Source organism: Pipistrellus hanaki (assembly GCF_964339955.1).
Source record: "Pipistrellus hanaki genome assembly, chromosome: 4".
NCBI lineage: Eukaryota > Metazoa > Chordata > Mammalia > Chiroptera > Vespertilionidae > Pipistrellus > Pipistrellus hanaki.
Genome location: NC_140506.1, coordinates 6,269,643 through 6,295,555, shown reverse-complemented (window position 1 = coordinate 6,295,555; position 25,913 = coordinate 6,269,643). Strand labels below are relative to the sequence as shown.

At 38.7% G+C, this 25,913-nt stretch overlaps 1 protein-coding gene across 1 annotated transcript in view; it reads left to right on the top strand.

Annotated features, from left to right (window-relative positions):
* C9 (complement C9) overlaps window positions 1-25,913 on the top strand; it is a 35,454-nt gene that overhangs the window by 5,153 nt on the left and 4,388 nt on the right. The window contains exons 2-9 of the mRNA XM_084880582.1: window positions 3,709-3,814; window positions 4,212-4,356; window positions 4,601-4,748; window positions 10,110-10,248; window positions 13,997-14,287; window positions 18,552-18,792; window positions 20,565-20,690; window positions 25,680-25,858. Of these exons, the coding sequence (XP_084736708.1) occupies window positions 3,709-3,814; window positions 4,212-4,356; window positions 4,601-4,748; window positions 10,110-10,248; window positions 13,997-14,287; window positions 18,552-18,792; window positions 20,565-20,690; window positions 25,680-25,858 (1,375 nt within the window). The remainder of the gene's footprint in view (window positions 1-3,708; window positions 3,815-4,211; window positions 4,357-4,600; window positions 4,749-10,109; window positions 10,249-13,996; window positions 14,288-18,551; window positions 18,793-20,564; window positions 20,691-25,679; window positions 25,859-25,913) is intronic.

Sequence of the window (25,913 nt, the reverse complement as noted above, 5' to 3'; positions counted from 1 at the left end):
AAGAAAGCCCATCCTCAGTAAGCTGGTTTAATTGATTTGGAGTAAGGATCACAAACATAATCCCTATGTTTAATATCTGAGGGATGTAATGTGCAATCTATATTGAAACCAATGCTATCGATCATAAAAGGGAATCTGCTATTGTCCCTTGTTGAGGCTTATCAGTTCTAGTTGTCACCTGAGTTTTATGGAAAAGTTCTAGCAAAGAATTTCTCAGCCATGTGATCTCAGATAAACACAAATACTCAGACTTCTAGGAAAACAAGTTCCTCAAGAAGTTCTGGCAATCTGCGTCATACAATTTAATCTGCACTTTTGAAAGGTTGATATTCTTCACGCCTCCTGGTTTTCTGGGCGATGTAGGCAAGAGTCAGGCTTACAAAAATGTTGTCTCCAGTCATGAAGCCAACATTAATGACAAGGGATTCTCCCACAAATACAACATGGGTGACTCACCAGGAGATCATAACAAATACAGGCCGACTGTCCAAGACAAAATGATCAAGGACATCCCGTTCTGCACTTACTAATTTATTTGTTTAAAAAATATTTACTTAGCATCTACTGTATCTAGGCACTTGTTACAAACAAGCTAAACAAAATTTAAAATTTCCTTAACTCACTGATATTTTTATCAGAACATGAATTCTGTTAGTTTGGGGATCATGGTTTTTGTTTTGTTTTTCTGTTTTATACACAATATACCTTTGATATTTAGCAAATTGAAGATGATTAATAAATATTTGATGAATCAGTAAATGAATGGATAACTCGGTGAAACATTAATTAAATAAGTGAAATATATCATTGCAAAGGTGCTTATGCTATAGGGAAAAACCAGGTGCTATAAAAATATGTTCACAGAAAATTAAATCACTCAGGAGATTTAAAAAGTTTCTTAGGAAAAAAAATATGTTCAAGATGATGTCAGTATGGTGAGTGGGAAATAATAGGTTTAGAGGCCTGAAGGCATGAAAAAAAGTAACTTATCTTGGAAATTTCAAATTTAATATGGCTGGAACTTCAATGAAGAAAAAAATGAAGTTGAAGGATTAAGGAGATAGTCATGTACAGTTCTCTAGACCATGTGTCTTAGTTTCCTATTGCAGCTGTAACAAATTACTACAAATTAGTGGCTTAAAAAAACATAAAATGTATTATCTTATAGTTCTGTAGATCAGAAGTCTGAAGTGGATCTCATGGGGCTAAAATCAAGACGCCAACAGGGCTGTGTTTCTTTCTGGAGGCTCTAGGGGAGAATTCATTCTCTTGATTCTTCCAGCTTCTAGAAACTGCCTCTATTTTTTGGCTCATGGCCCCCATCCATCCTCAGAGCCAGCAACAGCTGGTGAAGTCCCTTTCCATGCTTTTAATTTCGCCTGTCTCTTCTTCTGTCTTCACATCTCTCTCAACCAGTCTTCTGCTCTTGAGCTCACATGATTGGAATAGGCCCATCCAAATAATACAGAATAATCTCACTTTAATCACATCTGCAAAGTCCCTCTTCCATGTAAAGTAACATACAGTATTCACAAATTCTGGGGATTAAGACATGGACATCTTTGGAGTCATTAACCTGCCTATAACACCATGATGGAAAGTTTTAACTTTATCTTAAAAGTAAAGGGAAGATACTGAATGATTTTCAGTAGGGAAATGGTGTGATCAACTTTGCATTTTTAAAAAATCTCTCTGTATGATTTATGAAAACTGAATTAGAAAGAAACTATTGTCACCGAGGAGAATGTAATGTTAGTGTAGACCAGAAAAAATGTCTACACTAGATGAGATGAAGGATGGATAAATTTAACAATTACTTAGGAGACTATAAACAGCAGTCTTCTGTGGTTGATTAGATATGGGAGATGAGCATAGGGGATGCTGAGAAAGACAAGCAATACCCAAGTCTCTAGTTAGGGTGTCTTTAAAAGTGGAGGTGCTATTTACCAAAATAACAAATGCTGGGGGAGGGACAGCCTTGAGAGAAGAGGGTAAATAAAGAATTTTTTTGGGGGGGATGTATTGAGTTCTGTGAGCCACAAAGACATTTAAGTGCAGATGTCCAATTGAGAATTATATCCAAGCATTTAAAATTCAGAAAAGATGTGTGGACTGCAGACTTATCTCTGGTAGTCATTAGCATACACATGGAAATCGAAGCCCTGAAAAATGTGTAAAGAGGGGGAAATCCAAGGATAGAACCTTGAAGAAAAATAGCATTTCAGAGACTATCAAAAGAGGAAGAGTCTGCATAAGAGAGTTGGAGAACAGGACAGAGGAGAAAGAAGAAATGAAAGGAATATAGTATCATTGGTCCAAGGGAAGGGAGTGTCTTAAACAGCAAAAGCGGTCAACTGCCTTGATCTCTTGGAAGAAGTCAACAAGATAAAGACTGAAAGGAACCACGTGAGCCATCTGGAAGTCATTGTTGACCCTGACAAGAGTAGTGTCATTGAAGCAGGAGGGTTAAGCAGTGATTGGGAAGTAAGAAACAAGTGACCAAGGTACAAACTACTTTTTCAAGAAACTTGACTAAGAAGATTATAGAATTTGGGAGGAGGCTAAAAGGTCAGATAGGATTGAAGGAAGAGATGAGACTTTTTTTCTGTTGTTGTTGAGAGAGAAATATAAATGGGTTTATAGCAATTTCTTTAAGGGTCACTGTGAAGGAAAAGGTGGGTTGCTGAAAGGAAATGTAGAGTCCAGAGTATTCCACTTGCTCGTTCATCTGCTTGAACACGAGGGAAGAAGAGCTGGAAATGAGGGAGAGTTTTAAATGGAGGAGATATTCAATGGATCAGGGTCTCAAAGAGGAGCTGGGGTCTAGAGCTTGTGTATAGGAATGAGTTTGACCTTGTCATCCCCCTGGAGTAAGAGGCTACACTATAAAAGGAATAGGCATCAGCTGAGGGCATGTAGGCAGCAAGTTGATGAGATTCTTATTTGGTGGCTTCTGTTTGGCTCTCCTCCCCCCTTTTTTTCTTCCTGTCATGAATGAGAGCTGATGTTAAAACCAGAAGAGTTCCAAATGGTGAACCAAGAGAGAAAGGAAAGGTCAAAGCCAGAAAAGCACTGCTGAGCTTTGGGTCTAGGTTAGGGGAGGAAAGGAAGTCTGTAAATGCTAGAATAGATGATGCTAAAATGCAGAAAGATAAGGAATGAGTTCTGAGGTGGAATGTGAAGTGGCAAGGCTTCCAGTTTGGGAGATGCAGAATGCAGGGGTGGGAAAGCCTGATTTATGAGGTGCTTGCGTAAGGCATGGCCCAGCCGGCTGCCTCAAGCTTGCAGGAGACCCAGGCAATTCCAAGCTTTGCCAGACTGTCTCGGGGGAACCGGGGGTACAAAGTGAAACAAGATATGTCCTTCAGTGGATTCATAAACTAGTTGGAAATATAAGGCTAACTGATGTAAGACATCTAGCAGGATGCCTGGCAATTTTTTCTCCCCTCGTCCTCATTTTTGTTGTTGTTAAGTTGAAAGTTAAATTACAATTCAGTACAAAAATTAAACAAATTTTTTTTTTTAAATAAATGAGTTGAAAATACAAAATGGCATGTGATCAAGTGACTGAGTAATGAGAGACATAATAAAAGGAGAGTAGTGTGCTTTGGAAAGGGAAAAATAGTAAATAAATTTAACTGCCTTGGGAAGACTTCTTGAAAACAGGCATGCGTAATAGCCATAGGTTGACATGTTCTATTGTCTTAGTTCTCACCAGGAGCCAGGACAAAGCACTGGCACTCCATCGCCCATAGACTGCAGAATGAGCCCCTGGGGCGAATGGTCGTCATGTGACCCTTGCCTAAGACAAAAGGTAAGCCTCCAATGCTATTCCCGGTTGACACCCCTAGATGGGAGCTATATTGCCAGCATCTGCAGGGAAGTGACTATAAGGCAGGGAGCCTCCAACCAAGTTGCAAACTAAGAAGGAAAGACAAACATCTAAATGCATGTGGGTCACCTTGCCGGGTGATCTGAGTGCTGCATGCACACTACATGAGTGTCATGAGGAACCATGTTTTGTAGCAGAGACTTTGGTCCTAGAATGTGTGACGTTCCTCTGAACAATGTTAATGACTGCTCTTATGGCTCCCATCTGAAAATCATAGACTCATGTGGGTTTGGAGTGCTGCAGTGATATGGGTGCAATTTCAGATCATAATCCCATTTTGGAATTAGAAATGTTAACGTTTCCAACTGGTTCTGTGCAGTTTCGTTCAAGGAGCATTGTGGTCTTTGGACAATTTAATGGGCGAAGGTGCTTGGACAGTCTGGGAGACCGACAAAGCTGTGTGCCCACTGAGAACTGTGAGGAGGAGGATGACAACTGCGGAAATGACTTTAAATGTGGCACAGGTAATCCTAGCACTCTGGCTGCTCCATATGGGTTTCTGTGGGCCCTCGTGGGTAAAAAGAAGAACACGTCTAAGCACTCGTATTTCCAAGTGTGAAAGGGGCACCCAAATGGTCATCTATATATTCTGTACATTCTGTGGTCAAATGTATGCGTGCCCTGCCCTCCAGGATGAAATGCCATCTGACACCTTCAGAGGGAGAAAGTTGGCATGGGACGCAGTGTCTTTCCTGGTTCTCATTGCAGGCAGGTGCATAAAGAGGCGGCTTCTGTGCAATGGGGATAATGACTGTGGAGACTACTCCGATGAGGATGATTGTGAAGGTGATCCCCGTACACCCTGCCGTAATAGAGAGGTGGAAGAGTCTGAGATGGGCCGAACAGCTGGCTACGGGTCAGTACTCAGCTTGAATGTTCTAGAAGAAGATGAGTGAAAATAACCTCCATCTCTCCTGCATGCTAAGGTGGTACAGGGCTTTCATTGGCAGAAAGAATAATCTGTGGGGCTATATTCTGCTTCAATTATGTTTGAGCTTGAAAGAGGATAGGTACTGAATACGTACCTCAAGGACAGACTTCCTGACCTCAGCAGGTGTCTGTAGAAGGGACTATGTTACCACGACATTTGATGACTTCTGAGTCCAGTAGAAGATAAAATACATAATTTATGAACCTCTAGAAGACCATGGCAATGTTGAAATGACATGTTAGCATTTAAAATTGAATTGGCAGCCGAAGCCGGTTTGGCTCAGTGGTAGAGCATCGGTCTGCGGACTGAAAGGTCCCAGGTTCGATTCCGGTCAAGGGCATGTACTTTGGTTGCGGACACATCCCCGGTAGGGGGTGTGCAAGAAGCAACTGGTCGATGTTTCTCTCTCATCGACATTTCTAATTCTCTATCTCTCTCCCTTTCTCTCTGTTAAAAATAAATAAAATATATTAAAAAGTAAATAAATAAAAAATAAAATAAATAAAATTGAATTGGCAGTAGTAGGTCTGGGAATTCCATTCAAATGTTTGAATTGCCAGGAAAACTATCTTCCACTGGGCCTCTCCTGGATCTGAACCTGGTTAGAAATCCTCAGGAGGCTCCAGCAATCTGGAGTTGACCCAGGAGGAATAGGAAAGAGAAAACTCAAAACATTCTGAACGAGGAAGCACATCTGTGTCTTGGAGTTAACCCAGGAGGAATAGGATAGAGAAAGCCATTCTAATGACAACTGGTGATGGTGTTGAGACTATGGTTCTCATTACAGAGCTGAAGTTTCACTCACTTTCCTAACTAGGTAAGCTCTGATGAAAAGTCTTGAGAAGTTTAGGACCCAGAGTTATGCAGAGTAGATACCATTATCAGAGATCTGTGTCCTGGGAGTTGGGAAAATGATACCGGCCTGAGATGCTATTCAGTTCTTTTCAATGCAGTCAGAGGACATTCCACAGATGTCCACAGTATAGTCTCCATGCATTGTTCTGAACAATAAAGATACTTTGGGTGGCTTTGTTGGCAAATTATCCTCAACAGAGGCATATGTTCTCCCCATCCAGTAGTATATTTACAGAGATGGCATGGCTGTCTTTCATCCCCTGAAAGCAATGTGTCTCTTCATCCTCATAATCCTAGTGCCTGGTATATAGTAGGTGCTTAACAAATACTGCTGGGTGGATACATAGCTGACTAAATTAATTAATGAAAATAAGTGCTGTGGAGGAAGGAGGGGGGGCAATGGGGCTATGGACACATGTAATACCTTAATCAAAAAAAAAATTTTTTAAAGAAAATAAGTGCTTTCTAAAATATTATCAATTGGAATCAGGTAAGATAGAAACTGAGTCCCTAACAAGACATTCAAGTTCAGGACTCTGGTCCTGGAAATGGAGATGGGGAGAGGAAAGAAGAAGGGGTAATGTTAAGAGCAAGGTTAATAGAGGGACTAAGGTAGCGATTCTCAACCAGAGGTGACATTTGGAGACCTGTTGGGTGTTGGGATGGGGCCTCCCGGAGTGATATCCAGTCAGTAGAAGCCCTACAAATGCACAGGACAGCCAGACCCAAAATGTCAGTAGTACTGAGGTTGAAAAACCCTACACTAAGAAATTCAACTTCTATAAAAATGGAGATGTCTTCTCTAAGTCAGAGGAAACTTCCACATCTTCAATCACAGAAGAGAAAAATTCCAGAATAAGTCAGGCACCAGGTGAAGCATTTCATATATCTTTTATTCACTTTATAAAAACTTGCCAAGCAAGCAGCATTTAAATATCACTCACAGAGCCTTTGGCCCTAAGCCTAAAGGTAGGAATTTTGAATCTAATGCACGGTCTAGGGTTCCAAACTCAGCAGGCCCTCTTAATAATTGGCGGAAATGGTATGGGAGTCAGCCAAAACCTTATAACCAGATCACTGCATGCTCCAGTGAGTCCTGACTCTTCCTGCTGCTTTCCTCAGGGAGAAATTGGGAGTGGTGAAAGCCTAATATTTATTTTGCTTTCCTTGGGACCCAAGAAACAGATTTTTCCCTAATCTAAATAAAAGGGCTTGAAGCAAGGAATTACATATGTTATGTATTCTCACTTCATGCAAATTTACACCGTGTCTTATAGGAAAAGGCTACAGAAATCTTGGCCCATTTAGCTGAAAAACAATTATGTATAATTCCTTGGTTTCCTTTGTTCCGAGAAAATAAAATTTGTTATATTGCATTTGCCAGGGAGTTTCACATTGAGGCATCCCAGAGAGCTGTCTGGGGCTCCTTAAATACCTCTTGCTGCCGAGACTGGTTTGGCTCAGTGGTAGAGCTTTGGTCTGCGGACTGAAAGGTCTCAGGTTCGATTCCGGTCAGGGGCATGTACATCGGTTGCGGGCACATCCTTGGTAGGGGGTGTGCAAGAGGCAGCTGGTTGATGTTTCTCTCTCATCGATGTTTCTAGCTCTCTATCTCTCTCCCTTCTTCTCTGTAAAAAATCAATAAAATATGTTTTTTAAAAAAAATACCTCTTGCTTTACCACACTCAGGCGTGATGACAGGGAACATAAAGCTGTATTTTTCCACCATGCCACTTACCTTTTTCTTCTTCCCACATGCCCATCCCCACAATATCACTTCTCCTACATCACTACAAAGCCCACAAGTTGGCACCCTAACTTCAAATTAAACTCAAGCATTATTTATTATCTAAATATTTGAATTAAGAATGTAGACGAGTAGTATATAATAGTAATTCATATTAAGAGGAGGTTTAAAAATAACATTCTTTATTATATTCTTTCATATGATTAATATTACATATTTATTTACTATACATCTCCATGACTCGCAGGACTATGGTACTATATTGATCTAGAGGTAATAGACATAAACATTCTAACCATGCTGATAAGCTGCTCCTACACTGTCCAGTCTCAAAAACTTCAACAAGTCTTATCAACAGTCATATCCAGTCAGATTATTTTACACATGAAAGTCATAAGTACTCATAATAATTAATTAATTTTTTTTTACATTTGAAGGACTTGTTTATTTACTTATTTACTTATTTATTTAGACTCTCATTTAAATTCTTATGCCGGGAGAATTGACTTGTATCACAAATGTCTTAGTCTCTTGTCTTATAGGCATCTGAGATTCTCCAGAAATCTTTAGGGAAATCCCTAACCCATCTTGCATCCATTGAAAAATACATAAATCCAAACCGGCTGCAAATGATGTACAACATGCAAGGGATTACTTTTTCTGTGTGATCTAAGAATGACACCACTTCGGTGGAGGGACTTTCTCTTCAGATCACCTGGTAGACTGGAGCTGCCTGTGGTTCTAGATGCAGGTGTGAAAACAGGCATCTCTAAGTCTGCCTGTTCATCTGCCAAAGAACACATGCCTTTTTATTTCCCAGGCAATGACATTCGATCCATGAGAGGTTTTCATGTTTCTTGGCAGAAAGAAATTGGCTTATTCTAGACTAGACTGGCTGTCTCTGTAGTAGTGGAACCAAGTCAAAGGTTTTGAAACATTTCTTCCTTAGCTGTGCTTTTGGACCATGGAGCAGCTTCATTGTAACTTTCCAGATGGATCCACTCAACTGGTCAACTTTTTGATCTGTAAATCAATAACTTTCAAACTGGGATATGGGTGCAATAGGGTACAAAAGGGTTTTCCAAGGGGGAGGGAGACTAGTGCATTTTAAGATAATAGTTTCCTCAACTGTTCCTTATCTAACCAATCTAACTCTTGGTAAATTCTCAATTCCACATGTACATATTTTTCATAAAATTGATAAGCTTGATGAGTCAGGGACATTCCGATTGTCAAGGCCATTCCCCTTGCTCACCTCCCCTTTTACAATCATCCAACTCCCATCACCCATTTCACATTTTACAATGGGGTGGAAAAACAACTCCAAACGTTAACACTCAGTTGGACTCCGAACTTGTAAGCCCGCTCATGGGAGTTGGGAATGTGGTCTAGAGAAATGGAAGAGTTTATGCTCTGGTGCCACACTAAGTATAGATGATGAGACTCAAACCCATTTGGGCCTCCTTGGCTTGGGGCCATTTATTCCAGGTACAGCTTAGACAGCAATGACTGTTCCTCCAATTAACAAAGGTGAACTTCACAAAGAATGAGCTGCTTCCTGTTCATACATTGTTTTTAGGTCTACAAATCAAACTAAACTTTTAAAAAACTAAACAGGATTTCTATTTCTGAATTCTAGTTTGCCAAATGAAAATATTTTGCCAGGAGAAGAAAATAGAACTTCTGAGAATGCCTTGCCAGGATGCTGAAATTTTGGGGTTCCTCATAGAAATAATAATATAAGTTTGGAGGGAATGAGGTTCTTGATAGGCAGTGAGACAACTGCATAAAAGACTTGGGTTAAAAGAGAATGTGGAGTGGAAGAGCCCCAAATTGATTCACAAGTTAAAAATTACATGTGTATGTTATACTGCCCCCCTGAGGTGCTGTGTTTTCAAATAATTTAAATATGTGAATTACAGCATTGGCTCTTTGTTCACTAAGAGAGGTTAGCTAAGAGTTACAGTGATGAAGTTAAGACTCTAGGTTCCAGATGGTACCTTGCTCCATATTATTGTATTTCTTTTTTTAAAATATATTTTTATTTCAGAGAGGAAGGGAGAGGTAGAGAGAGAGAAATAGGAACATCAATGATTAGAGAGAATCATGGATCGGCTGCCTTCTGCACACCCCCTACTGGGATCAAGCCCGCAATCCAGAAATGTAGCTTGATCTTGAATCAAAGAACCATGACCTCCTGGTTCAAAGGTTGATGCTCAACCACTGAGCCACGCCAGACGGGCTATTGCCTTTTTTCATTGCGCTCTCCACAGGGTCCTAGTTGAGTCTACAAGGCCTATGAGGTATGCTGTTTGCCAGAAATATAGAGCAGAGGTGAACAGGCTCTTGCTTCTGTTCCTGAGTATATCCCACACATATTAGGTGATGAGGACATGAGCTGAAGCATTCTCTTTCCCCTGCTGCAGAAGGCTGCCTTGCACTAGCTTCTGGAATCTCCCTATGCCAGGGGTCCTCAAACTTTTTAAAGTGGGGGCCAGATCACGGTCCCTCAAAGAGCTGGAGGGCCAGACTATATGAACTACTAATTCCTACTGTAACACCTTGGCTGCGCTCACTGCCCAAAAAACCTGGCGGGCAAGATCAGACTTCCCTGGGGGCTGCATGTGGCCCGCGGGCCGTAGTTTGAAGACCCCTGCATCTGATGCTCCTGTGTTCATCCTCAGGATCAACATCTTAGGAATGCTTCCCCTAACCACTCCCTTTGACAATGAGTTCTACAATGGACTGTGTGAACGCGTTCGGGATGGAAACACCTTGACCTACTACCGTAGACCCTGGAATTTGGCTACTCTCGTCTATGAAGTAAGTCTCCCCAGAAGAAAACACATTGTTCCCCTTTTAGTTACAAGTTGTTTAAATAAGTCTAATACTAAATAATGAGAAAAATTCAGGAGAATAAGAATTTAATGTAAGTATAAGATTGGCTTAAAGAAGAGGAGGTATATCTTGGATCTCTTTAGAAAATATACAGTAATCTATAATCAACCCTCAGTAGCGTGGGCTTGCCTAGTGATAGAGTTTTGGTAAATACCTACCAGTAGACTCCTTAAAAGGAATCATCTAAGGTTCTGATAAAACTGAAAATTTAATTAGTGCTACTTTAACTGCTGAGTACACTGTTTTTGTACTATTTAAGGTTGGTTTTTGCTAGCCTATTAATGAAAACTTTTCACTCATTTCCCTTCACTGTTGCCTTTTGTAAAGCCTGCTGGACTAATGTGAGTGGCTATTTTCACTTACCTCAAAGCCCCTGGCTCTTGTGAAACAATTTCTCAGAGTGATTTTCACTTTACAAAATGCCACTCCAAACTCACCACCTTCCTGAATTCTTTTGAACCATCTACAAATTGGACCCATTCAAAGGATTAATATCACTTTTAGTGGTACCTTCTTTGGCCTAAGCAAGATATAGTAAAAAATATATAATTAGCTTATTCTAAATCAGGAGCTAAAATCTGTATCTTTCAATAGTCCCATTGGTGATAAAGTCCTTTTGTATTATTGTATCTCCTACTAGTTTAAGAAACATATATACTTTTTAGAAAGTGTAGTTAAGAGTCCTTTTATCTCTATCAATGTTGGAAATCAATCTCTACCCATTGTGGCCTAAAAGATCATGTTCTCCCACGAATGCTAAAAAGTGTAATGTCTGGACTATTTGGCATTTTTCTCACATGTGACCACATTGTCATATTTTTTGTTCCTATAATTTCAAAGGAGAATCAGTTTCCCACAAATCTCAGTGAACATTTTGAATACTGATCTTTCTCCATCTTGCCAGGTTTACCTGGCACATTTTTTGGAGGGAAAAGTGATAATCATTTTAGAAAGTATTATATGTTCTACTTTCTTAAAAACAATATACCAAGATAAGCAACCTTTGTCATTGCTGATGGAAGAAGGGTTGTTGTTGTGTTTTATTCTATCTTATTTTTTTAGTTTTCAAGTATACATCATACACTTTTCTTGTCTTAGTTACTATAACCAAACTCTTAGCTTCTCTATAGAGGTAGTAACTGGTGAGGGCTAGAAAGTTGCCCGGGACAGATCTTAAATCTACATTTGGAGAGTAAGCCCCCTGTTTTTTCTTATGTACAATGCTGGACACAGATGTGCTTCCTCATTCAGAGTGTTTTGAGTTTTACAAAGGAGATGTGGTCTTTCCACGTATATTACTTACCCCCTCTCCCAATGGAACTAGGATAGGCATTCTATAATCAAGCATATCAATCTTTCCACAGAAGAACTAACCCATGTTCCCTCAAAGTGGGAGAAATGAAGACTATACATAACTACTTATAGGTCCAGATCAGATTAATTCATCCAAATGAGTTTTGGCATCAAGGTTATAAAAAGCAGATAGGGATTGCAGACCTGAATATTTATTTGGTGCATCTGAGGAAGAGTGCTGGTGGAGTTGTTTTAAGGCTTACTAAAGCCCTCCAATCAAGGGTGCTATTACTGTTGGCACCCCCCTTATTCTAATCTGTTATGGTTTTAGAAAATAAATAGCTGAGCTTGTTTGCAGTCAATAAATATTAGTTGTTATCATTATTATATTGGATCTGCTTATTAAATTGAATAAATATTTATGAACATCTACTATGTGCCAGTCAATTTACTAACTTGTGACTCTCTAGTAGCATCTGGATAATATAATACATACATGGTCCCTGACTCCTTGGAATTTACCATCTGGAAGCCTATTAAATAAGCAATTATAAAAGGGGAGGGGTTCTCATTTTTATTTTATTTTAAAAGAAGTGTCCTGAAAGCTTATAGAAAATGGATTTGTTCTCTATGGGATCAGGAAAGGCCTCTCTGATGTTTAAGTTAAGATTTGAAATGGGTGTAATAACTAAGCAGGGCAAGGGGTGTAACATGCATGTGTGTGAGAGAATGTGTACCGGTGTGTGCAATGTTTGTGTTATGGGAGGATGGGCAGGTGGTAATAGAGAATATTCTAGAAAGTATAAAAGAGCCCTGTGGTGGGAAGATGCATAGGCTGTAGAGAGCTTGAGAAGAGTAAGTAAGGAGAGATTAACTTGGAATAAGTCTAGTTCAGACTTTATCTTCCAGGCAGTGGGAAGACTGCAATCTGTTAAGCAGGGAAGTGACTTGGTTAGGTTACTCTTCCCCCTTCCACTGAATAATTTTCCCAGCATGCCTTGATTTAAAGAAAAGTAGATGCATTTTCATCTTTTTCCACTAGATGGTAACTTTAGGTTTCCTGTCTTTGTTCTGTCTCCAGTAACCACATACCAAAGACAGAGTAACTTAGAAACAACAGAAATGCATTTCTCACAGTCCTGGAGACTGGACGTTTGAGATAAAAGTGCTAGCATGCTCACGTCAGGACCCTCTTCCCAGTCACAGTTCTCTTGCTGTGTTTGCACATGATGGAAGGGGAGGGAGCTTTGTGGGGCTAATTTTATAAGAGCTCTAATCCCACTCATGAAGGCACCTCTCTAAGGCCCCACCTCCTAATACCATTACATTGGGCAGGAGGACTTTAACATTTGGGTGGAGTGGGGGGGAAACATTCAAGTTCTGTGCAGAACAGTCGCCCAATGCATGCTACTGAATCTAATCTATGCCACTGACAAGAGATGGGTGTCTCCTTCCCAGATGAGTGTTACAACCGCTTTCAAAGACCTCTGGAAAGAGCTTAGCCATTGAGAGTAACCATTATCCCATTGATACTTGAGCATAGACCCCTTGGCAAGGAATGATTTGATTGACAGTTTTAATTTTTATGTAGGTTATTAAATTCAGGATTTTTTTTCATGCAAAAATGAAGGGGCGGGCAATCGATTATGCAAGGAAAAATGCTTCACAGTTGTCCTTCTCAAGGGCAAGCTCTCTCTATGGTTTGTCTATACTTCTAATAATTATCTATGCGTGTGTGTGTGTATATATATATATATATATATATATATATATATGTGTGTGTGTGTGTGTGTGTGTGTGTGTGTGTGTGTATATATATATATATATATATATATATATATATATATTATTTTTATAGGCAGTAGCGTGTAAAGGTGACAAGGCAGTTCAAATCTCAAGTCCTTAAATTAATTAACATGGTAAAATACAGTTCCCGGCCCATAAGCCAGCCAGAAGTGTTAGCTTTTATCATTTTTTTATTATCTTTTTATATACAAGTGGAAGTGTATTGTGCATCTGTTATGTAACTTGCTTTTTAATTATTCATATGTTAACTTTTAAAAGTTTGCTATGTTCTAAATTTTCCATTTGCATTATCTAATTGAATCCTCACAACCACCTTTGGGCTAGCTGTGGTGAGCTAGCTAGTCTGATTCCTAGTCTGTCCTTGTTTCTCAGACTAGGCGGACAGAGGTTATTGCAATGTTCTCCAAGACATGGGGCTTGTATTTGAACCCCAGCGATCTCATCCCAGGGCCTTTACTCTTATCTCCTTTAAAGACTCTACTGCCTTTCCAATAATTATGGGGGGAGGGAGTCTGTGTTTATTTTGGAGTTTTTGTATGCTGCTTATTAACAACACTTTGTTATTCTCATTTAGACCAGAGTTGATAAAAATTTCAGAACTGAACATTATGAAGAACAGTTTAGAGCATTCCAATTCATCCTTAAAGAAGAAACATCAAGCTTAAATGCAGATTTATCTGTAAAATTCACACAAACTGAAAAACTTGGGAAGCATGAAAATCTTCCTGTGCCAGAGCCACTGCCAAGTAGAGATGACGATAATTCTACAGGAGAAGACTTTCAAGAAAGTCCTGGGCTTGCGTTCCGATTTAGGTATTCCAAAAATGAAACTTACCAACGGTTGTTGACACATTCTTCTAAGAAGGTAAGACTGGACACTTCATATAGAGAATAGAATGGGATATTTTTCAAACTAACCAAATCCCCTCTTTTATGTTTATGTGTTTAGAGCCCATAAGACAGAGAAAGAATTAATACTCAACAAATCCTCCAGTCAGTTACAAAAATGTCAGGGAGAAGAATGGTAACTGGAGAAAAATGCCATATAGGATCTTTAGCAATAGTAAGAGATGTTTGGTGGTAGTAGACAGAGAACAAATGTATTAAGAACTCAGAGCATACTTTTTGACTGAGATTATAGGAATAGACTGTACAATTTATACTATCTTTAGGCTCCTGTAACAACCTACCAGAAACTGAGTAACTTAGAAACAAATTACTGCATACCTTGATAATTCATTAGAATGCCTTAGGATATTGACCATGTACTTGCTATAAAGTGTCTCTCTAAAATAATAAATGCCATAAAATTGTATGCATTACATACAAAATTAGTCTGTTTAATTTGTAATTGGGCCTTTCATTTTAGATTTTGAAAATGTGTTTGTCTTTAATATTTAAGCCAGGTTTCAAAGTTTGTATCATTATCTTTGAAATATACTTTTTATAATCAGTATGATACTTGCAAAATGCTCATTATTCCTTTATGTATATCACAATCATCTACTTAGATACCCTTCTCCCACTCTTAGTACTCATGCTAATGATATAATAGTTTTATATGGTTCTATATATTGTTTATATTCACAAGAACACCTACCTAAAATGTAAGGTTGTAAAACCCTTTAAATCATTCAACAAATATCTATTTCTACATTTACTATGTGGCCATGCACTCTCCAGGTGCTTAAAACCCATTTGTGAACCAAACTAACAAAGAGTCCTAGTCCTGACCTGGTGGACAGGACAAAAATCAGCAGGGAGGGGGAAATCAGCAGGGGTAGACAAAAAGAATAAACATGAGAGCAAAAAAAGCAAGCTATATGGTATTTAGAAAATTATAAATTCTATAGAATAAAATTTAAAAAATAGAGCAACATAAGGGAAATCAGTAGTGAGACAGATGATAGTATTAAAAAGGAAGCTTCATTGAAGAGATAATATCTGAGCAAAAATTTGAAAAGAGGATATAGCCAAATAGTTATATTTGGGATAGCATATCTGGCAGAAGGAAGTTTTAGAGACAAATCTCTAAGATGGGAACATACTCCCCACTGGGCCAATATGAACCAGAAGGAGAAAAGGTTGGAGAGGTTGCGTTGAACCATACCATGAAAGATCTCAGCCTATCCTCAGAGTGTTTTTTTTTCCCCCCTCTGAGTGACAGAAGAGGTCATTGGAATACTTTTCATAAACCTTAATATGTTTTAAATGATTATTCTTGGTACTCTATTAAGAAGAGATTATGAGAGTTAAGAGCAAAAACAAGATTTGTTAAAAGCTATTGCAGGAATCCAGGTGAGAGATGATGGCAGTTCAAACAGGGCAGTTGTAGAGTCAAACATGACTCTAAGGTTTGGGGCCTGAATGACTGGAAGGATGGAGTTGCTATCAAATTAGATGGAGGTAGAGCAAGTTTAGAGGAGAACACCAATGGTTACATTTTAGTTAGCTTAAGGATGAGGTATCTTTAAGACATCTAATTGGATATGTCACATAGAAAGTTGGTGTTCTGATTCTGAATTTAGGAAATAGGTATGGGCATGTGCTATATTTTTGGGAGTTATTATATAGATGGTGCTTAAAATCATAAGGTTTGGTGAGATCACAAATAGAGTTAATATAGATAGAAAAGAGAAGAAGGTCAAAGACTAAATCCAAGGAACTTAAATAGAAACTCTGGGGAAAGAGGAGAAACCAGCAAAGGAAAATAAGATGCAGCCAGTGTAATGCCCTAGAACCTTGCTACTAAGAGTGTGGTCCATGGACCAGTAGCATCTACATTACTGGGAAACTAGAATCTCAGACTCTAACCCAGACCCACTGAATCAGAACTGCACTTTAACAAGATTCTCTAGGTGACTCGTTTGTACTTTACAATTTGAGAACTTCCCTAGAAAATAAGAAAAGAAACACTATCTAGGGAAAGAGTGATAAACTGTGTCAAATATACTACAATAATATGTCAAAGAAGATGAGGACTAACAAGCTACCAGTGGCTTGAACATTTGGAAGGTTTTGTTATGGTTGTAAGAGCAGCAGCATGACTAGATTAGATTTCAGAGAAACTGGGAAGAGAAGAATTAGAAATAGCCAGTATAGAAAACTCTTTAAGGGAATTTTGCTTCTAATGAAAACAAAGATAGGTAGCATTGTTTGGACAAGTGAAGTCAAGACTTTGTTTTTAAACTCCTATAAAATAGAAGACACAACAGTATGTTTGAATAGGAATGGCCTAAGGCTTGCTTCTAAAATAATTTGAGCCAAAGAATGTAACATCTTTTTGACAAGATATACCTTTTAATTTTAGCAACAATACAAAGGAATCCATATTTGTTTTGTGCATCTTTGAGATTCCATTGAGAGTTTTTATGCAAGTCATCAGATGGAGAACCATATGACTTATAGATACAGTAAATTCTTTTTTTTTAATATATTTTATTTATTTTATACAGAGAGGAAAGGAGAGAGATAGAGAGTTAGAAACATTGATGAGAGAGAGTCATCAATCAGCTGCCTCTTGCACACCCCCTATTGGGGATATGCCCGCAACCAAGGTACATGCCCCTGACCAGAATCAAACCCGGGGCCCTTCAGTCCCCAAGCCAACGCTCTATCCATTGAGCCAAACCGGTCCCGGCAGATACAGTAAATTCTTTTAGGATTTTTTTTTAGAGACTGAGTCAGCCACTATCACCTGCAGTTAGGTCATGCAGTGTGAACAATTTTCTTCTAGAACACAGAAAGTTTGGTGTGATGTTGGTATATACTGAGATGCACCTTAAAAAATAATATAATGTTTTTAACTCCTATGTAACCAATATGTGCCAACCACAGCTACAGAAGGAAAATCTCAAAACAATTAAAAAATCATGGGTGCCAACTATAATTTAGTTTTAGTTGAGACGGTCTATAGTATTGAATCACATAGTTCTTCACTACCCTAGTTTTCTCTTAGACATTCAAGCCATCATTCCAAGGAACATTTAACTGTTAAGTTGTGTTAGTTTGGCTTGAGATCCTTGTATTACAATAGTGTCTATTCCATCTGTATTATCAAAGCTCTAGAGGACATAGTGGAAGAAACAGAGAGACTTGAGATGTAGGTTTTTAGTATCAATCATTGGCATGGACTATTTGTGTCATTGGGGGCAAATAACTTGATACTTTGGATCATAGTTTCTTCACCTGTAAAATAAAAAGATTGGGTTTCATATATACTATCTACATTTCATTCCATTGTTAACATTTTTAAATCAACTTAATGAGGTATAATTTGCACACAATCAAATGCAAAAATTTAAAGCGTATAGTTCCATGAGTTTTGACTATTGTATCACCTATGCAACCACCCCCTCAAACAAAATATAGCACATTTCCAAGACTTCAAGAAAATTTCCTCATGCCCTTTGTGGTCAATTTCTTACCACCTGAGAGGGACCAATGACCAGATTTCTCTGATCATAGCTTAGTTTCACCTGTTTCAGAACTTCATATAAATGGAACAATATGGTATACATTCTTTTGTGTCTGACTTAATTCGCTCAGTGTAATATTTTCTTACAGTATAATATGTTGTTACATGTATCCGTAGTTCATTTCTTCTTTTTGCTAACTAGTTTTCCTTCATGTGAACATACTACAATTTGTTTACAATTCCCCTGTTTGTGGACATTTTAATCATTTCCAATTGTAAGCTATTTTAAAAGTCTTATACAGGTCTTTCTGTGGACGACTTTTTCATTGATCTTAGATAAATATGTGAAAGTGGGATTACTAGCCATAAGGTGGCTGTGTGTTTACTGTTATAAGAAATTATTGAACAGTTCTCCAAAGTGTTACACCATTTTCTTATAATTACTGTTATAAGAAATTATTGAACAGTTCTCCAAATGTTACACCATTTTTCACTCCCACCACCAATGTATGAGGGTGCTAGCTGCTGCACATCTTCACCAACACTTGGTATTAATCATATTTTAAGGTTGCCATTCTACTGGGTTAAAGTGATATCTTATAGTCACTGATTAAAAAAATGTATTGCCTGGGGAAGTTTTAAATTTTGTGACTTTTAAATTTGAATAATGGCAGCAAAATTCACATTTCTTGTCTTCTGCTCTACAATAAAGGAAAAAATGTTTCTGCATGTGAAAGGAGAAGTCGCCCTGGGAAGATTTGTGATGAGAAACCGGGATGTCATGCTGACAGCAACTTTCTTGGATGATTTAAAAAATCTGCCCACTACCTATGAAAAGGGGGAATATTTTGCCTTTTTGGAAACCTATGGAACTCACTACAGTCGTTCTGGATCTCTAGGAGGATTTTATGAACTAATATATGTTTTGGATAAAGCTACCATGGAAAAACGCGGTATACCTAGAGCTCTAAGTTCCAATAATGTTTTCTTCCTATTGCTGATCTCTGTCGGTGGTTATAAGCTTTAGAATAGAGTCATGTAACTGCTTCCTTGAGAGGACACTCTTCCTGCCCTGTGACACTTAAGACCGTGTCAAACAGCAAACTGATTTCAAACGGGATGCACTAGTCAGTGGCAGAAATTGCATTGCAATTTAACGTTATTGGTAATGCTGCTTTAAGTGAAGATCTATTTAAAAGGTGAAAGAAAGTACGAGAGACATAATTTACACAACCTATTTCTTATTCAGTAGGCTGGTTAATAATATGTATGATAATTATAGTCAAAGTATTCTTCCACATTATAAGGGAAATATAGATTTAAATTTTCTCTTATGAAAAAGGGAGGAAGCAATGTTAACATCACATAAATCTAACATCTTTTTTTTTAAGTTTATATTTTTTAAAATATATTTTACTGATTTTTTACAGAGAGGAAGGGAGAGGGATAGAGAGTCAGAAACATCGATGAGAGAGAAACATCGATCAGCTGCCTCCTGCACACTTCCTACGGGGGATGTGCCCGCAACCAAGGTACATGCCCTTGACCTGAATTGAACCTGGGACCCTTCGGTCCGCAGGCCCATGCTCTATCCACTGAGCCAAACCAGTTTCACAAGTCTAACATCTTAAAGTAAGGGTGGAAAATGAGTTCTACCTGTATGGTGATAATTGTAATCATTTGGTGGTAGTTGAATTGGGTCCATTTTGAGTAGGTTTCTGATCACACTTGAAATCATAGAAAGAAGGCCATGATTGACCATCAGTGTTTGCCATATGTACAGGATATAGGCCTCTGTACTACATAATTGCCAGCCTAGCCTAAAGGCTTTTATCTAAATCTTTTAAGAATAAAATAGAGGCAAAGGGGCTATGTTAATAAGCTTTAATAATTAATTTTATAATTATGGCAAGTTATAATATTTCTTGAAGAGATGATAGATGCCTACATATTTCCTCTTTCTGCCCTAAAAATTGGGGGGAGTGTCTCTGAGGAAGGGAAGTATTGCCAAAAATCACTTCTGTGGCTCCTTCCCTGTAGCCTGTGGCAGTGTCAGGTGAAGAATGGGATGCACCTATGATAGTAAAGCCTGGCTATATGTGATGACGTCCACACTGTTAGTAAACACACTGTGAGTGAAATAAACATGACCCAGCCAGAACCAGTTGCTCCTAGTGCCTCAGTCTAGTTTGGGCAGGTAGAAGAAGCCTACCTGAAGAGTAGAATAGGAGATGGCTTTGCCTCACAGGGTTGAAGCCTGCAAGATAGTCTCTGAGCCCTGCCTGGTAAACTATATTGATAGAAATCACTGGGGGATGAGCACAAGAGGACTGCATTTCGAGTAAAATTGAAAATCAAAAGAGAAAGTGTCAATAGCAGTGATCAAAACACAAGGAACCCTTCAGGATATGAGTTTTTGGGTGAAAAAACTCCAAGGGCTGAACTCTTTAATCTTAGAACTATAACCACCCCAGTAAGACCTATATCCTTCTTAAATGAGGGGTGAATGTATATGTATCCTTTGCCATTAATTTGGAAAGCAAAGCCAAAAGGAGCCCACTAGATTCAAATGCGAGGATGAAGCAGGACAGATAAGACCTTGCATTTGCATTCAGTAATAGTGTCTAGGAATCCAAGTATGTTTTTTATAAAAGAGCAAAATTGGAATTTATATATGATGTTGAAATATTGTATCTAATAATTTTCAACTAAATACATTACACAGGTATTGAACTAAAGGATGTGAAGAAATGCCTTGGGTTTAACTTGGACTTATCTGTGGATTTTGGAGTTGAAATCAAAACAAATCTTAATAAAGATGATTGTGTAAAGAAGGGTAGTGGTAATAAAGGTAAGTATGGTCTAACTTATTAAGTCAAAAAAAAAAAGGGGGGGGGGAAAGCAGAGGGTCATGTCAGTGAGCACTGCCCAATCACTAAGAGCCCTCTTATTATCTACCATTCTTATACACACACACACACACACATACCACCACCACCACCACCACCACCACCACCACCACACCTAGAAGTATGCTTAAAAACTATTTTATCTTTACAGTGTTTTCAAAACTGTTATAAACACAAGCAACCCACGGAGGTGTACTCATTGGTGTCACCATTGTACATGCTGTGCAGTACTTAGCTCTAGGGGGCGCCATTCACACTGTAGTCATTACAAATTTGTTTGTTTACGATGGCAATGGCCATCAAAGAAGAATATCTTGAGAAAAAAATCTCTTTTCTTCCTCTACTTTTCAAAAAGTTTCTGAATTGACTATTGATAGTACTGTATGTGTCCATTAAGAAAAGAAAAAACCAAACTTTGTCTAACTCAACCTTCCATTCGATTTGAAATCCCTAATTCACCTTCACTCAATTGGTCAAGGGGTAGAAACTTCCAGTTATAAGATAGTACTGGGTAGGAGGGGTGGAGGGTAAGGATAATGTACAACACAGTGACTACATACAGTTAACATTGCTGTATTGTATATTTGAAAGTTATTGAGAGAGCAGAACCTAAAAGTTCTCATCACAAGAAAAAAATGTTTTTATAACTATATGACATGATATGAGTTAAATTTATTATGGTAACTTATGTCAATTATATCTCAATAAAGCTGAGAAAAGAAATCCCTGATCTATCCTTATCAAAAATCATTGCATAAACATTTAAAAAATATAAATATCTTTAATATAAATACTGCTTCTATTGTTAATCTTTAGCAGATTTTCATGCATGAGACAGTGCTGAAATTTTCAATTTTTACTCTAATCAGAAATACAAAGCTTGGGACTCACCTTTAAGGATGATAAAGAAGCAGAAAAGAGGAAAGCCTGATATTTTTTAAAGCATAGCAACCACTAACATGTGGCCATGAATGGAAGCCATTGATGAACTGAAAAAAAAGCTGAACTTGACATCAAATGTCACCATTTCCATATTTGGCCCTTAAACTAACGACGTAATTTGGGACTAGTCACTCCAACTCCCTGAGTCTCAGTTTTCTCATCCATAAAAATGTGAAAGGATAAAAATCATCTTAATACTTTTTCTGGTTAAAAAAATCCACAAATCTAAAAGATTCACAAAAGGAGGATCCAAGATGGCAGCGTAGCTAAACATCTAAACTGTTGCATGCACAACAATTTCAAAACTACAACTAAAAGACAAAACATCTATCACCCAGAACCACAGGCAAGCTGGCTGAGTGGAAGTTCTACAACTAGATGGAAAGAGAAAAAAGCATTCAGGGCACAAGCGCTAAAGAGGTACAAGTGTGCACGCACGCACAACATGGGCTGGCAGCGGATCCTAGCTGGTGGTAGGCATTGCTTTCTTCAACCCAAAGAGAGACAAGCTCCCAATCTCTCTGAAATCCAGTTTCTGGGGAGAAGCTGGGCTGTGTGCCATCGGGTTGGAAAGTGAGGGTGGCTTGCTTGCAGAACTGCATGCAAGAATAATTCTTTGCTGTGCTGAAACGTGAGACACATGGATGTGGTCAGAGAGGCAGAGATGGCTCACTGCCAGCCATTGCTGTTTGCCACACCCTAGCCTAGTGCTACCCTGAGACTCCACCCCACAAAAATCTACAAACACACCCAAGCTCCAAACAGCAGCTTTTGCATATGAATGGTCTTCTCTATTGCAGTTTAACCTAGCAAACTTGGAACCTGGTGCAGACAGCTCAAAAGCCTCAAAGCTCCAAGCAGGGAGGATAGAATTGTGGTTCTCACTGTAGCTCCTGTAGGGTGGCCTCAGACAGTAGCTGAACTGCACCCCATTGGAGATCCAGAAGCCAGGGTACCTAGTGTTCAGTGTCAGACACCAGATTTCAACTCCTCACATCCATAAGTGACATTCAGGAGGTGGATTCAGTGAACACCAAAGCCCCACTGAAACAAGTCCTGTACCATAAGCATGTATCCAGCACAGCAGTTCTTCCATTATAGACAAGGTGGTCCTCACAGCCAATTGGCCTGGAGGTCAATTCCTCCCAGTATACCAAGACTTTGCACTCAGCACTCAAAGGGGTGTACCAAGAGTAACCACCTCAGGTGACTGGGGAATCTGAGCTACTGGCCGCTATAGGTTCCCTACCACACAAAGCCACTCCCTCAACACAGGGAGGCAGCCAAAATGTGAATACACAGAAGCATGTCACAAATGGGAGAGATGGAGAAAAGTAAACTACTGGACGACACAGAGTTCAGAACCACGTTTATAAGGTTACTCAAGAATCTTCTAAAAACCACTGAGAAACATGAAGCAACCTTCAAGGACCTTAACGAGAATGCAAAAAAAAAATAAAATAAATAAAATAAAATAAATAAATAAATAAATAAAAAAAATTGAAAAGGGCCAGTCAGAAATTAAGCATACACTATATGAAATAAAGAATATACAGAAACTCAACTGTAGATCAATGTACCCCAAGAGTCAAACCAAACATCTGGAATATGAGGAAGCAAAAAACACCAAACCAGAGAGGCAAAAAGAAAGAAGAATCCAAAAGTGTGGATTCTTCTTTGGTACGCTTAAAGTCATCCCAGAGGCTCCTTACACTATCCAGTGTAAGGAGCCTCTGGGATGACTTTAAGCGTACCAACATCCGGATTTTCGTGGTGCCAGAAGAGAGAGAGCAGGATATCGAAGGCCTATTGGAAGAAATGACAGAAAACTTTCCCTACCTGGTGAAAGAAATAGACTTACAAGTTCAGGAAGAACACAGAACCCCAAAGAAGAAGAATCCAAAGAGGACCACACCAAGACACATCATAATTAAAATGCCAAGGGCAAAAGACAGAGAATCTTGAAAGCAGCAAGAGAAAAACAGTTAGTTACCTACAAGGGAGTACCCATACAACTGTCAACTGACTTCTCAACAGAAACTATGGAGGCCAGAGGGAATGGCAAGAAATATTCAAAGTGATGAACAGCAAGAACCTACAACCAAGATTACTCTACCCAGCAAAGCTATCATTCAGAATTGAAGGTCAGATAAAGAGCTTCGCAGACAAGAAAAAGCTAAAGGAGTTCATCACCACCAAACCAGGATTACATGAAATGCTGAAGGATATTCTTTAAGAAGAGGAAGAAGAAGAAAAAGGTAAAGGTAAAAACTATGAACAACAAAATACATCAAATACATACCTACCAACAAGTGAATCTAAAAATCAAGTGAATAAAAACTCTGAAGATCAGAATGGAGTGGTAAATATAATAGAATCAGGGACATACAAAGGGAGGAGTAGACTGACAATTCTCAGGGGGAAGAGGGTCTGAGGGGTGCAGGAAGAGATTGGACAAAAATCTTACATCTATAGATGAAGACAGTGGCGGGGGTAAGGGCATGGGGTGGGGTGAGGTATCAGGTAGAGGGGAGCTATGGGGGCAGGGGGGAAGAGGAACATCTGTAATAATCTAAACAATAAAGATTTATTATAAAAATAAATTTTTAATAAATAAATAAAAGATTCACAAAAGTTTATAAAAAGAGGTTTAGTCTGGTGAGAGAGACTATGTGGATAGGAATTTGGGATAGAAAGTAATTTTTCTTTTTACTTTATTCTTTTTTTGAACCCTTTGATTTAAAAAAAAAATATATTAAAATCGTTCAAAGCAAACCAATACAACATATGATTATGAAGGTAAGTCTGCTACAAAAAAATATAGTACATTTAAAGTTGTGTTTAGTTCGCACTTGTGCTTGAATTACCAACATATCTCAATCATGCTATCGTTTTTTTAAAAGGTGATTGACATTTACAATTAGCTACTAATAAAAATTGCCCCTGGCAACAGAGGCCAGGCCCGGAGCAACCAGGCCCGGAACAGCTCGCTCCTTGCCTGCCCCCGCCCCAAGGCTGCCTCTCAGACATGGCTGGAAACTTTTGGGGGAACTTGAGGGTCTGCTGAATCAAGTGAAGGCTTAGATCTGGATGTGTTGAGTTAGTATAGCGCTGGGGTGTTGATCTGTGAGTGCCTTGTGTGGGGCCTGGATGAAGTTGGTTGATCTATTTGGAAATGTCTTTTGTGTGAAGTGTATCCTTGGGCATGTGGAGGTATTATTGATTTGAGGAAATGCTAAGTAACTGATTTACTATCTGAAAAATTTAAAGTTCTTTAAGTTTAAGGTCTCTTGCCAAAAAGAGGTTTTAAAGCTAACACCTTAATTTTAATGGAGAAAGGGAATGACAAGCCCTTCCCACCCAGAGCAGGTAATCCAATTCCAACCAGCAGCTATGTTTAAACAATGTGTCCATTTACACTTGAATGGCTACACCTTTTGATAACCTAAGGGCAAGTTTACATGTAAACAAGTTTGCTTCTCAATTCCCAGGACAGAAAAAAAAACAAGGTTTAAAATTATTAGATTTTAAAATTTATTCTTAGAAGTATAAAAGTTTATTAATTAAAAAAAACAACAACAAAAAGAGGAGATTGAAAAACCTGATGAACAATAATAGCTGTTCATTGTAGTAGAGTCGGCGATATGGGAGGGGAGTGGACTGTTCTGGGGGGGGGGGGGAAAGGGAGGGAGAAAGAGACTGAACATAAACTGTGCACCTATGGATGAGGACAATGGAGGGTGGGAAGGGGGCGGAGGGTGGGGTGGGAACCTGGTGGAGGGGGGAAGAAATGAGGAACCTTTGTAATAATATGAACAATAAAGATTGATTTAAAAAAAAAAATTGCCCCTGGATATTTGGTGTGGAAAAGTAATATTTATAGGTAAAATTCAATGAATATATTAGAGTATTTGAAAAAAGTTCAATAAATGTTTATCAATTATCACAGAGTTAAAAATGCTTGACTTACATCTGCTTTCTCTTCTCAGTAAATATCACCAGGGATGGCATCATAGATGATGTTATTTCACTCATAAGAGGAGGAACCAAAAGATATGCAGCTGAACTGAAAGAGAAGCTTCTCAAAGGGACCAAAACGGTGGACGTGATGGACTTTGTGAACTGGGCGTCTTCCTTAAGTGACGCTCCAGTGCTCACCAACGAACAGGTGAGGAAGGTGTCTTTTCAGATAGAAGATTTTGTCATCCTCTTATTAGCCATCA